At 37.4% G+C, this 14,947-nt stretch overlaps 2 protein-coding genes across 2 annotated transcripts in view; both read left to right on the forward strand.

Annotated features, from left to right (window-relative positions):
• The first annotated feature begins 807 nt into the window (after positions 1-807).
• Positions 808-3,526, forward strand: LOC119077100 (beta-xylosidase/alpha-L-arabinofuranosidase 2-like). Its single transcript, XM_037184258.1, has 2 exons — positions 808-1,438; positions 1,508-3,526. The coding sequence occupies exons 1-2, from the start codon at positions 990-992 to the stop codon at positions 3,330-3,332; spliced, it is 2,274 nt and encodes a 757-aa protein (XP_037040153.1). The 5' UTR covers positions 808-989; the 3' UTR covers positions 3,333-3,526.
• Positions 3,527-5,057: 1,531 nt separating this feature from the next.
• LOC119075565 overlaps positions 5,058-14,947 on the forward strand; it is a 34,738-nt gene continuing 24,848 nt past the window's right edge. The window contains exons 1-37 of the mRNA XM_037182033.1: positions 5,058-5,510; positions 5,573-5,635; positions 5,801-5,845; positions 5,909-6,184; positions 6,318-6,512; positions 6,796-6,804; positions 6,860-6,949; positions 7,010-7,072; positions 7,133-7,168; positions 7,238-7,371; positions 7,570-7,668; positions 7,799-7,835; positions 7,895-7,975; positions 8,287-8,313; positions 8,476-8,627; positions 8,787-8,886; positions 8,945-9,079; positions 9,761-9,823; positions 10,105-10,248; positions 10,309-10,416; positions 10,765-10,844; positions 10,897-11,005; positions 11,321-11,409; positions 11,482-11,554; positions 11,679-11,902; positions 12,457-12,484; positions 12,565-12,699; positions 12,749-12,828; positions 13,053-13,080; positions 13,174-13,236; positions 13,300-13,407; positions 13,529-13,573; positions 13,636-13,712; positions 13,787-13,862; positions 13,936-14,016; positions 14,384-14,554; positions 14,780-14,887. Of these exons, the coding sequence (XP_037037928.1) occupies positions 5,282-5,510; positions 5,573-5,635; positions 5,801-5,845; positions 5,909-6,184; positions 6,318-6,512; positions 6,796-6,804; positions 6,860-6,949; positions 7,010-7,072; positions 7,133-7,168; positions 7,238-7,371; positions 7,570-7,668; positions 7,799-7,835; positions 7,895-7,975; positions 8,287-8,313; positions 8,476-8,627; positions 8,787-8,886; positions 8,945-9,079; positions 9,761-9,823; positions 10,105-10,248; positions 10,309-10,416; positions 10,765-10,844; positions 10,897-11,005; positions 11,321-11,409; positions 11,482-11,554; positions 11,679-11,902; positions 12,457-12,484; positions 12,565-12,699; positions 12,749-12,828; positions 13,053-13,080; positions 13,174-13,236; positions 13,300-13,407; positions 13,529-13,573; positions 13,636-13,712; positions 13,787-13,862; positions 13,936-14,016; positions 14,384-14,554; positions 14,780-14,887 (3,661 nt within the window). The 5' untranslated portion in view covers positions 5,058-5,281. The remainder of the gene's footprint in view (positions 5,511-5,572; positions 5,636-5,800; positions 5,846-5,908; positions 6,185-6,317; positions 6,513-6,795; positions 6,805-6,859; positions 6,950-7,009; positions 7,073-7,132; positions 7,169-7,237; positions 7,372-7,569; positions 7,669-7,798; positions 7,836-7,894; positions 7,976-8,286; positions 8,314-8,475; positions 8,628-8,786; positions 8,887-8,944; positions 9,080-9,760; positions 9,824-10,104; positions 10,249-10,308; positions 10,417-10,764; positions 10,845-10,896; positions 11,006-11,320; positions 11,410-11,481; positions 11,555-11,678; positions 11,903-12,456; positions 12,485-12,564; positions 12,700-12,748; positions 12,829-13,052; positions 13,081-13,173; positions 13,237-13,299; positions 13,408-13,528; positions 13,574-13,635; positions 13,713-13,786; positions 13,863-13,935; positions 14,017-14,383; positions 14,555-14,779; positions 14,888-14,947) is intronic.

Here is a 14,947-nt window from a genome sequence, read left to right on the forward strand (position 1 = left end):
TTGGTATTAAAATATTTATCAACATTTCCCAAAGCAAAACTTATATGAAAGCCATTATATTTCATGTATATTACAAAAACATGACAGCTATTTCTGGTATAGAGTATAGATCATTGTCAATGTCATTTGAGATGTCAAATGCAGAATTTCAGAACCGTGGTCAAATGAGCTGTCATTTTCACAAAGCTAACCACAATATTACAAAAGCTGTCATTGTCACAAAAGCTGTCTATGGAGCTGTAATTTTTTGAGGTTAGCTTTGTGAAATTGGCAACTCATTTGATACTATTTTGAGAGAAGAAACCGTTATTTGACACTGATCTATTATGATGAAAGAGAAAGAAATATTTTGACAAGTACCCCAAGGCAAGTTATAATAAACTGGTATTCGGTCTTCTGTGAGTCATAACATATTTAACAGAGGGGATTTTACAACGAAAATTTTACACAAAAAAAAACTTGCGTGGCAGATGCCTCATAAGACCCAATTTTTTTTTGTAAAATTTTCGTTGTAAAATCTCATTGGTAAAATTCTCGTCGACATATTATTTGGTTAAAACTTTCTTGGTTAAAATTGATTAGGGAAAGACGCACCAAAACTTATATCAAATGTTTTGGAAGTTTAATTTTTACAGGACTAGCGTCACTTTTCCCTCTTTCGAGGTTTTTGTTATAAGTTGACCAAAACCATATGGAAAATGGTAGAATTGAGTCATTGAACCATTATGCTGACCAAAATTTATGGAAAATTCCGGAATTGAGTATTTGATGCAACTAACTAACCGTACACCAATAGGACCGGACTAATCGAGTTATAAAACTGACAGTTTAAGTAATTTGATCAAAACAGATTCTGTAGAGTGTGTGCGTCGTCCACTTACCAGATAACATTTCGATTACCAATAATTATTAAATGATTAATTAATCAGTAATAAATAAAACTGAGAAAATATTAGCCGTCAGTCGGGCGTGTGTTGTTTAGCAATAAAATGAATAGAAAAAAATTGACTATATTATTAGTGTTGCTCGCAGCAGTGGTTGTGGTTGCGATAGTACTAGCTGTAGTTTTGACTCGTAAATCAAGTGCCGAGAGTCTAATCATTTGCGAGAAATCAAAAAATAGAGACTTGCTATTCTGTGACCCGAGCTTGCCGATAGATTCACGAGTTCTGGATTTGGTGGGCCATTTAACGTTGCAGGAGAAAATTTTCTTACTTGAACATCAGTCGGGTGGTGCTTCTCAAAATGTTCAGTTGGATTATTACAATTGGTGGAATGAAGCGCTGCATGGAGTCGCTTGGAACTATGAATATGTGGGAACATTTTTCCGACCACCCACTGAATATTCAACAGTCTTTCCACAAATTATAAGTCTGTCCGCTTCATTCGATAAGGAATTGTTTTTTCGGATGGCAAATGCTACTGGAAATGAAGTAAGGTAATTAAGCAAACAACAACCGCCAAAAAAAAGTGATTAGTAATTTCAACGTGAAATGGTCTCACGCAGGGCCTTCCACAATGCTGGCAATGCAGGGTTGACCTTTTGGAGTCCGAATGTTAACATTTTCCGTGATCCAAGATGGGGAAGAGGTCAAGAAACGCCGGGTGAAGACCCTTACTTAAATGCAGAGTATGCACGAATGTTTGTTAATGGGTTCCAAGGAGACGAATCGAAAGTTGGATTCCTAAAGGCATCCGCTTGTTGTAAGCATTTTGCCGCACATAGCATTGAAGAGGGCAGGGATTATTTCGATGCTGTCGTTACTGATCAAGACATGGCAGACACATACTTACCAGCCTTTAAGGCGTGCGTTGAGAACAATGTAACATCAATTATGACAGCATACAACGCAATCAATGGAATACCTGTAACCGCTGACAAGTATTACATAACTGATTTAATTCGCGGACAATGGGGTTTCGATGGATACATTGTGTCTGACTGCGGTGCCGTCGATGACGTATATTTTGAGCACAAGTATTTAGCTACCCCGTCGAGCACTTGTAATGCAGTTCTACATGCTGGGCTTGATGTGGAATGTGGTACCTTTTTCACGAGACTGGGCTATCTGGAAGCCGCTATTACTGAAGGTCTTGTCACAGAACAAATGCTGGATACGGCGCTGTCAAGAGGGTTTCGAGTGCTAATGCGTTTAGGATATTTCGAAAGAGAAGACAAGCGTCCGTACAAAGAAATCCAATCCGAAGACGCTGACAGTGAGTATCATAAACAATTGTCACTTGAAGCTGCTGAGAGAAGCATAGTTCTATTGAAGAACATCCCCAATGAATCGACGGGAATACCAATGCTCCCTGTGAATAGGCAAGATTTTGATACGAATGGAGCTGTTATGGCTTTAATCGGACCACATTTGAACGCAAGCACAGTGTTCTTAGGAAACTACCATGGTATTCCGTCTTCAATAAAAGTTCCATTGAATGAAATACAAAACTTTGTACCGAATTTAAAATGGGAAGCTGGTTGTGACGTTGATACATTAAACAACGCTCGATTAGACGAAGCCGAAGAGCTGGCACGTACGTCGTCAAGAGTGATTCTTTTCGTGGGTATAACTACGGAGGTTGAAGGAGAAAACGGTGATCGTGATAATATAAGCTTGCCTGGCCTGCAACCAGAGTTGATCCGTCGTGTACTGGCAGTAGCACAGGATCCTGTAATTCTGATTGTAATTTCTGGAGGAGCTATTGACCTGTCAGATTATAAAAATGACTCACGTGTCGGTGCTATTATTTGGGCTGGTTATCTTGGCCAGTCAGGTGGTGAGGCAATAGCGAATGTCTTGTTCGGAAATTATAATCCATCTGGGCGTTTAACGCAAACATTTTACGACAACTTGTACTTGGAACGAGTTTCGAAACAAGATATGAACATGAGACCCGTAAATGACTCTCCTGGACGCACTTATCGTTTCTACACTGGAGAAGCTGTATATCCGTTTGCCCATGGGTTGAGCTACTCTACTTTTCAGTACACATTTTCAACTGACGAAAACATTCAGATTCCACAGTTCGCCGATTATTGTATAGAACTGAACCTAGTTGTTCGAAATGTTGGTCAGCGATCTGGAGACCATTCAGTCCTATTGTTTGTTTCATCACCCGATGCGGGACGGAACGGACGACCAATTAAGAGCTTATGTGAGTTTAAGAAACTTCATAATGTTTTACCATCACATAGCGAAGAAGTTCGTATTTGCTTACGTCCTGCGATGTTCGAACTTGCCAACGAACGGGGCGAATTTGAGGTAGTCTTAGGAGAATGGTCCCTAATTGTTGGCGATCTAACAAAGGTAGTTACGGTAATAGAGTAAATGAAAGTTTCATTTTTTGTAAAAGCAATTAAACGTTTGAAACATACAAAATTATATACATACCTGAAAATACCGAAATAACGGTCTTCATTGCAGTGTAAGCATGTTTATGTGGATGACATTAATTTACTGAATGTGAGGGAAAGTTAACCTTTTGTAAACGGTTAGACATCTAAATAAAACTAAGACTTAAGAAATACAAGATTTGTTGTCAAACATTTCGCGATACCAACGCACTTCAAGCTAAGGTAATCATAGTCGACAGCTGCCAAATAGAGTACTGTTTTGTATGAAATGGTTTTTAACAGTGTTTTACAGTTATATGACACACTGTCAAGTTTCAGTACCCTATTTAGAGTATCACTATTGCTTGAAGTGCGTTGGTGATACCTAATTTCATGGCCTTCGATATTATATTTGCAGAGTTTTTCGAGCGTTTGTGTGAACTGTAAAAAGAGTTCTAAAATATCGCCTAATCTGTCCCAACATCCCATCTTCGACCGTTAAATAATGTCAATATCGATTTCCTTCTATTCAAAAAATGCACAAAGTCGTAAACAACCTTGGCAAGATCACCAACCAGTTAAATTTTGATAAGAAAAGGCGCAACTATTCATTCATTTAACAGTCATGAATATGCTTTCACAAAAATTCTACAAGAGTGAAATGACCTCAAAAGCCCAAAATATAAAAAAAGAAAATTTATCAAATTCAGAATGGTGTGACCTATTAGCCTAAAAGAGGTTATCTTCACATTCTTTATATAAAAGTTACCGCATGTGAGTGCAGTGTTGAAGCTGTTATTTGGTAAGTATATTATGTACATGACCATGCTGTATGATTGACCATCCTGCAGACAACATTCACAATACACATGCACGAATAAAACATTTTGCTCAGAATTTTCTACTAAATTCAAAAAATCTAGTTCACTTACATAAACTCTGAAATCATCTCAAAATGTGTTGGATGTGTGTTAAAAAATATCTTCTCAAATTTAGAGTGTGACTATCGAAATAGTTTGGTATATAAAAGAGTTCAAAGATTTCACGAGAATGTACAAGAAATTTAGAGATAAAATGCTGGCTAGAAAATCAGTCTTTCCAGAAAATTCGTCGAAAACGGTTTGAATTCTTACACGCGCCTAATGGCTCAGGCGAACGGTTACTAAAGCCACTGAAAGGATTAAATTTGGATTACCAGTGCCATTGGATTACAGTGAATAAGAGTTGCGAAAAAAGTCTTAAAATATTTTCGAGCTGTGATAGTGGATTTTGGTGAAGAAGTTTTATCGCTTTATCGCTTTGTATGATCTTCTAGAGAGATAAATGACTTTATAGAAAGACTTCCACTTTGTATGTTCCCAAAGCGTAATGTTTCTTTACGTTCACTGTGAAAATATTTGGTAATTGAACGAAACCGAAATCCTAAAATTATTAAAAAAATTTCAACTTTACCACGTAGCACTGTTTCGTTCTAAAGCAATTTAGATTGATTGTGCAACTTGTTCTGGCTTAACATTTCCTTGAATTATAGTATTTATCTCGAAGTTCAATGTGGAAAAAATATCATTCATCAATGATCATCAACTTTGAAATTTACGTTAAACGCCTTTGAAAATTGATCTTTTTTATGGCCAAAGAGATATGTCTGTGTTACACAATTCTTTCAGTTTCCTTTTTATATACGCTCTCACAGAAGCTTTTATCATTTCTTTTTTTCATTTGTGAAGAAAGAATCATACAAAGAGTATTGCAGACTTCTCTCTGTATGACCACACTGATTCTTGTGGTAAAACTTGGTAAATAAGTTTATAGATAACATTAACTTTAATGTAGTTGTAATTGATCAAAAAAAATGAAGTCTGAGCAATGTGAACGAAAATAAAATTTTAATATAAGTAAAAAAAGCAAACAAACGAAAAGCGAAACGAGAGACTGTAACAGAAAATGAAGACAAGACATTGGTTGTTAGTCTTAGCATTAATGTGTGTTGTGATTCATATCACAGCAGCTGATGTCAAAAAGAAGAAATCTTCGCCGAAAAAGAAAAACAGTAAAGGCACAAAAGCTTCGAGATTAAAAAATAGCAGAGCTAAACCTCAGTCTGACGTTCCAATATCGAATGGTGATGAGTTTGAGGAAGACTATGATGATATTTATGATTATGATGACTTAGGTATGCTAACGAATGTTAAATAATTGTCGAGCAGGCTTTGTGAGCTCATAAATTTGTTAAAGGAAATGGTGATACCGAAGAGACCACAGAAGTATTTCTTCGACCTGATGTCGAACATCCTACTGGTAAGATAATTAGAGACAATGTAATGTCGTACACATCATCATCATATTTTTGATGTTTTGCATGTCTGCTGACCATTTTCAAAAATGTACCGAAAGTTTTGCGCTTTCCCTCGGTTTTTGAATTAGTTTTTAGTATACAAATTGTATAATAACATAACATTTTAGGAGCGACACCTGTTTTTGGTCGTGCACAAGCAGAGTCAATATCTGGTAATTTTGCACATTTGTAGGCTTAAAAGCTCATCCACTAAAGCTATATATTCACTCAACTAGAGGAGTACACCTGCTACTATCATGGAAAACAATATCGTACGTACGAACAATTCAGGACCGGATATCAACAATGTGCAATTTGTACGTGTATGGATGGACGAGTAACTTGTAATGAGGAAAGATGTCAACAACCACCAGACCAAACTCCCATTCACACTGAAGCGCCAACCACTGTTGCCGCACCAGTACGCACAAACTCAGTGGATAGTCGGTTTAGTGTTGATGTGTTAGGAGAAGATGGGGAAAAAGGACCAACCGGAAATGTAGGACCAGCGGGTTAGTTAAAAACCGAATTATACGCCATTGGCTATATAGCTTATGTATTTGAAATTCTTTTTTTTTCGCTCAAGTTTGTAATGTCGCATTATCATGATTTTAATGCAAATATTTCTGGGGATAAAAATTGCAGGTGAACCTGGACGACCTGGAATACCCGGGAATCCTGGAGTTGCTGGACCAGCACCTGATATGACATTCTATTCACGACAACTAGCCGACGTATTAGCCAGTTCGGACAAAGGACCAAGCGGCCCAGCGTTTTTACCAGATCAATTCCAATATTTGCAAGCACAAGTTGGTCCAGCTGGAGCAAGAGGATCACCAGGTTGGATATCCATTTTGTGGAGAAACGATGTTTCACTAATCAAAACGAAAAAAGGGCCGACTGCTTCTAAATTTATTAACTCAGGAATACAAGTAGTGAAGAAACTGTGTTAGTGGCCCTATTGCAATATACATTGTCTTTGGGAAGAAGTGTAGGGAAACTTTTTTGTCCTAAAGTGATTTTTCAATTTTTACCTGCAATTAGTGTGTTCTTGTTTTGATTGTGAAACATCTCATTCAAAAGGCGTTTTGAACATTATTTAATTTAGGTTTATCACTTTCAGGTCCTGCAGGTTTGCTGAATGTGTTAAATATAAGTTGAACCTGATTATAACGGACAATTTGTAGGATCGGTTGGACCTCAAGGATTTCAGGGCAGTCCCGGGGAGCAAGGTGATATTGGAGAAGCTGGAAAACCAGGAGAACCTGGTCCGAGAGGTTGTTTTCTATCATTTTTGTTCGGCTGCAGAATTTAAATTGAACTATTTTTCTTTTTAGGAATGCCAGGACTACCAGGAAAAGATGGGGAATCAGGAGAAGATGGTCAGCCTGGCTTACCCGGTAATTAAAATTTATTGTTAGTTATCTGTCTCTAAAATGCTAATTTAATTAAATGTGTAGGTGTTGTGGGTCCGCCTGGTCCAAGGGGATTGCCAGGTAAGTACATATGCTAAAAACATGAAGACAAAATAATTTGAGAAAAATGGCAATTCTTCTATCACTTAGGAGTCCCTGGAATGCCAGGTAGTAAGGGGCACAGAGGCCACAATGGTTTAGAAGGCGCAAAAGGTGAAATGGGAAATACTGGAGAGAAAGGAGCCTCAGGAGCAGTTGGGCCAATTGGACCAACTGGAGCTGTTGTACGTGTTTCAATACAATTATTATACTATACAAGTCATGAAAAATTTGCAACTAGAAACTAAAGGTTCTGTGAGATTAAATCATAATTTCACTTTCGATCGTGATATTAATTCTTTATCGATTTTACTTCAAAACTACTTGCAACATTCATGATTCCATTTTATTGAGAGATTTGTTAAACATAAACAAATATTTAGGGTCCAGCTGGTCCAAGAGGTGAACGAGGAAGAGAAGGCGCACAAGGACCACCAGGCTTAAGAGGATTGGAAGGTGTGGCGGGTTCTCCAGGATCTCCAGTATGTCAAATTCTTCAAATTATTTATTGTTGCTCATATAATGATCATCAGACTGTTTATGCTGTTTAAAAAAAGAATATGTGTAACATGTCTGTGCAATTTATTAATTGTTTAAACTTTAAATGCATAGGGATCTGATGGCAAGGCTGGTTCTCCTGGCTTTCCAGGTAAATACTTGTTGTGAGAAATTTACATTTTACTGAAATTGTATATAACTAACTGGCAGGAAGTCCGGGGGTTAAAGGAGATTCTGGCGCGATTGGACCGAGTGGCTCACCTGGATTACAAGGACCTAGAGGAGAATCTGGTAATGAACCAAACGTAATATTAAAATTATCCACAGTAGATGATTTCTATCGTAGCACTGAACCAAGCACTAGAACAGATTTTGGTTTTGATTATTAAATGATCCCACAATTGTTTACTGACAAATTTTCATGGTTCACAATTTTTTGTTTATTTGTGGTATATTAGAGAGGCCAAATTTCCGCTAAAAAATCAGTTTAGTTCTATGTTTCTAATGATTTGAAACCTTAAAAAGAATGAAATAAGTTGTCTTGATGCAAGGTCAATGTCGTATGAGGTAGTGTGATTTTATCAATAGTTTTTTCGTTATAGGTCGGCCAGGGCCACCAGGAGAGCCAGGTGAGAAATGATATTCAACTTCAAAATAATCGGAGATATTGCGAGTGTTTTCTTATTAAAAAAATAAATAATCTTACAATTACATATTCATAGATTCTGTTGAAACATAATGTTTTGTTTAAAGGATGAAGTTGTATTAAGGTATATTGGAATTAATTATAGGCACTCCAGGACCAGTTGGTAAAGACGGAGTTGACGGAGAAAAAGGTAGTAGTGGTGATGTGGGACCAGCAGGTCCGCAAGGTTTTCCAGGTCCTCGTGGAACACCCGGAATGAATGGAAATGTTGGTGAACCTGGACCAAAAGGGGCACCGGTAATATAGCTTTACAAATTATCTTCTTTCATACGTTTAGAACTAAACTTTATAATTTGTAATTTGCTATGGAAAAAAGTCTAATTCACAAAAGTCGATTATTTTCACATTTTGTATTCACGTTACTCATTGAGTAATACTCAATTTTTTTCAATCCAGGGATTATCTGGTGATAAAGGCTATAAAGGCGAAAGCGGTACTAAAGGTGAAAATGGTCATCCTGGACCTCGTGGACTTCCAGGCTCCGAAGGAGCAGAAGGTAAATAGTTTTCTTTGAAATAGCTACCGATTTGAGACTTTGCATATCTCTTATTAAGGGAAACGGGGGAAACGCGGCATGAGAGGACCACCTGGTCCAGCAGGACCGCAAGGAGAAAGAGGACTTACGGGAATTAATGGACTTCCAGGACCTGATGGACCCATCGGAGCTAAAGGGCATGCTGGAGATCGAGGTGAGCACTTAGATGCGAAGCAAAAGTTTTACTATCAAAGTTATACAAAAATTTCTATAATTGAAAAAAAAAGAAACTTTCGAATATCAGTTTTCGTATGCTTTCTTGGTGTGATGTAAAACGCACATCACATTTAAGTTTGTGGACACGCTTACATGTATCAAAATTTGGTTATTTTTCGAAGTTTAATTTAAGTTAGTCGTAAGTCTGAGCGTTAGTGCTAGGAACAGTGCTATGCTGAAATGCATTGCATCAATTTGTTAAACTTGACATTAATATCGATGTTTAAAGTCAAAGCACTGTGCGTTGTTAAAGTCTATCCCAAGACTCTATGTGGTTAAATTTCTTCGTGGTCTTAAATATTATGTAAAATACTAGTTGCACTCGGATGTGTAATATTTACACAGTATAAGCGGAACCATGCAATACAAATATGTATTGGAAACACACAGTGCCGACTGGCTACCCAAAATCGATCGTTGAGTGACGAAAATTGAAAAAATTACTAGAATGAGAAATCAAATTTTTGAATTGTAACTTAAAGAGATAAGATGGTTCTTCATTAGATTTGAAATGTTTTCAAGAAATTAAAACTAACATTGATGGAAGAATTTAAACAAAATTCCTGCTTATTATTTAAACTGTGAAAAAATAATATCAAATATATCCTGATTATTTTAGGGCCACAAGGTCCGGAAGGACGAAAAGGAAACACAGGTGACATCGGACCGCCAGGAATGCAAGGTAAGCACACCAGTCGTAAGTAGAAATGTATAAGTGCCACAAGTTTCTTCTTTATTTTTAATTATTTTTTTGTGTTTTACAAATATTCGTGCTGAATTTTTTAGAATAGGTTATATTAATATAAAAATAAAATTAAAAAAGTTATAGATTACATTAATTTCATCACGTAACTTAACATTATGTTGAGGCGTCACATTAATCTAATTTAACTTTAGTTAAAGTTGCCCTCAGTTACAAACATTAAATTCTTTTTATGCGGGTCCGTTGAATTTCTTTCGAAGGGCAACAAGGTATACGTGGACTACCAGGTCGTGATGGCCCTACTGGACAAAATGGATCTCCTGGTGAGCGAGGTGTTCCTGGAGCTGACGGCAAAAATGGAGAGCAAGGTCCACAAGGCTTACAAGGAGTACCAGGACCTCCAGGTTTGAATGAAAACATGTTAAATACCACTGAAGACAGATGAAATATCGAATATTTTTTAGGCATGCCTGGTGATAAAGGCTTGACTGGACTGTCTGGGAAAGATGGTGAGCCTGGTCCGACAGGAAACCAAGGACCAAAGGGTGATATTGGAAGAGATGGTGCTGCAGGTTAGTTTTACGAAGCAGATTTAAGTCATTTGCACCTGTACAGAAGAGTGTTTTTGTAAACGATCTTCTCACGTAATAATTTTATCAATTGTTAATATTGCTTAATTACGAATTACTAATTTAAAACTTTCAAAATTGGAACTTAAAACATTTACAACTGAAAGATTTTCGTGAGGAAAACTTGTCATAAACATTTAAATAAACGTATCAAACTTTTTAGTAAGAACGGAACGCATAGACTTTTTCAAGTAGATTCTCAATTAATTTAGACCTAATATATTCACTCTCTCCGACGAAATAATTTAAGATCAAATCCTTCCAATGCAACAAAATTTGTCTTCATTTAAGGCGCTCAAGGACCGCAAGGTTCGCCAGGAAATCATGGTGAACGAGGACCTCCTGGACCTGTTGGAATTCGGGGTTATCAGGTTTAAAGCCCGTTAAATGTCGTTGTACCATTTTAAATTGAGTTTGTTGTAGGGTCTTCCAGGCATTCCAGGTAACCCAGGTGCTCAAGGAAAAGATGGTCAGAATGGACTACCAGGTAGTCCTGGTCCAATTGGACCAGCTGGACAACGTGGTGAAAGAGGTTTGTTAAATAAAAATCGGATATTTAAAAAATATCGTTTTGAAAGTTTATATTCAATCTGAAATCATGTTTATGAAAATTTTATCGTTTGGAAATAAAATTTCGGTTTCATGCGCCTAAACGAAACTTGAACCAACCATGTGGATGCAAGCGGTCAACGAACCAAGTCATGGGAATGAAATTTCTGACCGTACATAAATAATATTCTTAAATATTAGTTCTTTTAAGTCCATCTGAGTTTGGAATATAAATAAAATTAGATTGGATCTTTTGATGTGAAGAAGTTCTTGTCAATAAAAGTTCAAATCGCTATAGGTTCGCCAGGGGACAGAGGTCCTATAGGATTGACTGGAGAGACTGGTGCGCGAGGTACTGCAGGTGCACAAGGAGCTGATGGTGAAGCTGTAAGACACGATAATTACTTAAATGTAGTACGCCTTCAATGATTAAGTTAATATAAATTTTCTTTTATTAAGGGTAAGCCTGGTCCTGTCGGAATGAAAGGACATTCTGGCGCACCGGGAATGATTGGTCTTCCAGGGTTGCGAGGTAATATTCCATTATTTTTCTTTATTCGGTAATTTTCTCTAGCTGAAAGGGCTCTATATCTGAATTTATAAAAGCTGAAATATCACACTATTCTATTTCTATTTCTTTTCAATACATATAACAGGTTCACCGGGAATTCCTGGGTCAAAGGGAGAAACAGGAAGTCCAGGACTGCCTGGGCAAGATGGCCCAATTGGAAAAACTGGGGAAAGGGGATTGCAAGGACAAATAGGTCTGCAAGGTGCTCAAGGTGAGCCTGGCGCAAGAGGAGAGCGAGGAAATCCCGGAATTCCCGGCGAAGCTGGAACAGCTGGAAATCCTGGAGAACGTGGACCCATTGGACCACAGGTAAGGATAACTATTCACACCGTAAGTCCGCTGCAAATTCAAACTGAAACGCACAGCAACCCAACCAAATGCAGCATTGTATTTATTCAACTCACTTTATTATCATATTATAAAAATACGTTAAAATTTATTTTTTAATTCATTGGTTCATCCATCGAAAATTCAAATTCTGAAGCGCACTTACAGACTAGCCCGATGTTTATGAATCCAATTATAGTATACTAGTAGAATACCCTGAAAGCTATTTTCACGCTTCAAAATATCGTTTCAGTTTCAATATATAATATCTTCCGAGCTTCACGTATGTATCCTCAGCTCGTAACGTGAACAAAGCCTGAATTCATTTGAGTTTCAATAATAACTGATAGAATGAAAATTCATTTCGATCTACCAGAAATAATATTTTACCGTAAAAAACTGATCAGTCGGTAAAATGTTGTTTCTGGGCGATCAAAATGTATTTTCATGCAGTTTATAATATCCAAAAAAAACACGTCATCGCCTTTAAAACACGTAAATTTGTTCAAATATCAAATTCATTCATTTCTTTTCAGGGATTGCATGGCTTCCCGGGACAGCAAGGTAACACTGGATATACCCAATACCCTGCTTAGGCTTGATGAATAAAAACTAAAATCGACCCGAAACATTTTATCTTTCAGGTGCTCCTGGACCTCACGGCCGAAAAGGAGATCAAGGTGCTATTGGTTTAAAAGGAGAACAGGGAAAGTCAGGAAGACAAGGTCTGCCAGGAGAAATGGGGCCGCAAGGATTAATTGGATTGACAGGACAGAAAGGTATATCACTCTGTGATCATAATAACCACAAAATAACCTTTGTTTGTAGGAGCAAGAGGTGAACAAGGCACAAGGGGTGATATAGGTCTAACTGGACCACCAGGAAAGCCAGGGGACACAGGTTTAGTTGTAAGTAAAACTTTCGTCTAGATATTGTTTTTTTTTCTTCAGGGAAATGATTCAATTTGAAGTGAAATTATAAGAGAAATTGAATCAATGAAATTAAATCTGAAACAGAATTTCATTGATTCAATTTCTCTTATAATTTCACTTCAAATTCTAATTTGTAGATTATTTCAGTCACTATTACTGATGAAAATATTCCATTGAAATAATTCAACATTTTAATATAGGGTTCTCCTGGAGAGGCTGGACCACCGGGTATGTTGAGTTTATTTAAATTAAGCAAATCTGCAAGTCCCAACGGAGAGCAAAGTCTCTGACAGTGTAATGACAATTTACCAATTTATTTAGGTAATCCTGGAGTACCTGGAAGCAAAGGATCTATGGGTGAAATGGGACGTCAAGGAAATCCTGGTGAAATTTCACAGAATGCAGAATGTATCAAAACATAAAACTAAAAAAGAGATATTATTTTAGGTTTACAAGGTCCTCCTGGATTACACGGAGCACAAGGCTTGAAGGGAGAGAGTGGTAGCCAGGGAGCTGCTGGAATTCAAGGAGTCCAAGGAATTGCTGGCAATCCAGGTGATTTCATTAAATATCCTTGCATATGCACTGCATTATGCAGCATGGAAAAATAATTTTCTTTGCATTAAATTCCTTGGTTGATCTACATTTCATTATGTTATCTTTATTTTTAATCAAGGTGAAAGAGGCTTTCCGGGCATGCCAGGACCAATGGGAGTTGCAGGTAATATCTCTGGCTTCAAAAATTTCTTTGCAATATCATTGACTAAAAATCTGATTTTATAGGCGAAAGAGGTGAAAGAGGAGCAGCAGGTGAAATGGGACAGACTGGAAAACCTGGAAAAGACGGTCAGGCTGGACAGGTAAATAATTGTTGACTTTCCACTTTTTTCAAATTCGCAAATAATCTATTTTGAATATACTTCTAATTTTGTAGCCTGGTTTACCTGGTCCTCCTGGAATGATTGGACCTGCAGGAGACCGAGGTGCTGAAGGATCACCCGGAAAAATAGGTAAATTTATTTTTTAAACCATTAAACTAAATATGGAAACGTACTGTCTAAATCAATTTGTCTTTTTAAATAGGTCCACAAGGACTTCCAGGAAGAATTGGTGATAAAGGTCCATCTGGACAAATTGGTTCTTCAGGGCCTGCAGGTCCTCCAGGTAAACGAACATTATAAATTAATTCAACTTGTAGGAAACTTTCATGCAAAACTGTTTTTCATGAAAATTGCTAAAACCGATGCTCATGAGTTCACTGTATCCTATGTAGGACTTGTGACTATAATTATTTGTCCATCATCTGTTATCGATAGTTGTGGTCTGATAATACCATGTCAAATCTGATAAAGTAAAAGATTTTCAATCGGTGGAAAATCGTAGATTCGGAAATCACTGTCTGTGAAAGTCGTTCTTTGACTAAAGCAGAAAAAGACAAAGTCATTTTTGAAACAGTTTTTCGATGGACACAGGTTCCGGCCTTTCTTGAGCTATACAGAAGATAGTTTAACAGTCTGAATGAAATTTTTAGGGCTGCCTGGTAATCCAGGACCAATGGGCGAAACTGGTAGAGTAGGTGAACGAGGAATGCGTGGAGAGACTGGTTCACAAGGTATTGATGGTCAACCTGGACCGAGAGGAAAGCCAGGACCTCAAGGTATTGAGGGCGGTAAAGGGGAAAGAGGAGATGTTGGTGAAAAAGGTAAGTTGCACCACAGATTACTATGCTACTACGACTACGAACTGCTCTTAAGACCATTGCATTGTATCCAAATATTTTGTAACCTGACGTGATTGTGCTGAGTGAGTTGAAATACATTAGCTGGAGTAATTTGAAAACTTAACAAATGGTTGATAGAAAATCTATGTTTCATGTCATAATGCTACAGAATTTAAATCTTACTAAATATCTATCACAATTATCAAGGAATTAAGGGTCATCGTGGATACAATGGGCTTCCTGGAGCACAAGGCCAGCCAGGTCCATCTGGTGAAAAAGGTGATGCTGGAACCGTTGGACCTCCGGGACAACAAGGTAACAGACAGACAGAGTGATATCTGAAATATATAAAAACCAAAAATATTTTCAATACCG

Source organism: Bradysia coprophila, unplaced genomic scaffold, assembly GCF_014529535.1.
Source record: "Bradysia coprophila strain Holo2 unplaced genomic scaffold, BU_Bcop_v1 contig_232, whole genome shotgun sequence".
Lineage (NCBI taxonomy): Eukaryota > Metazoa > Arthropoda > Insecta > Diptera > Sciaridae > Bradysia > Bradysia coprophila.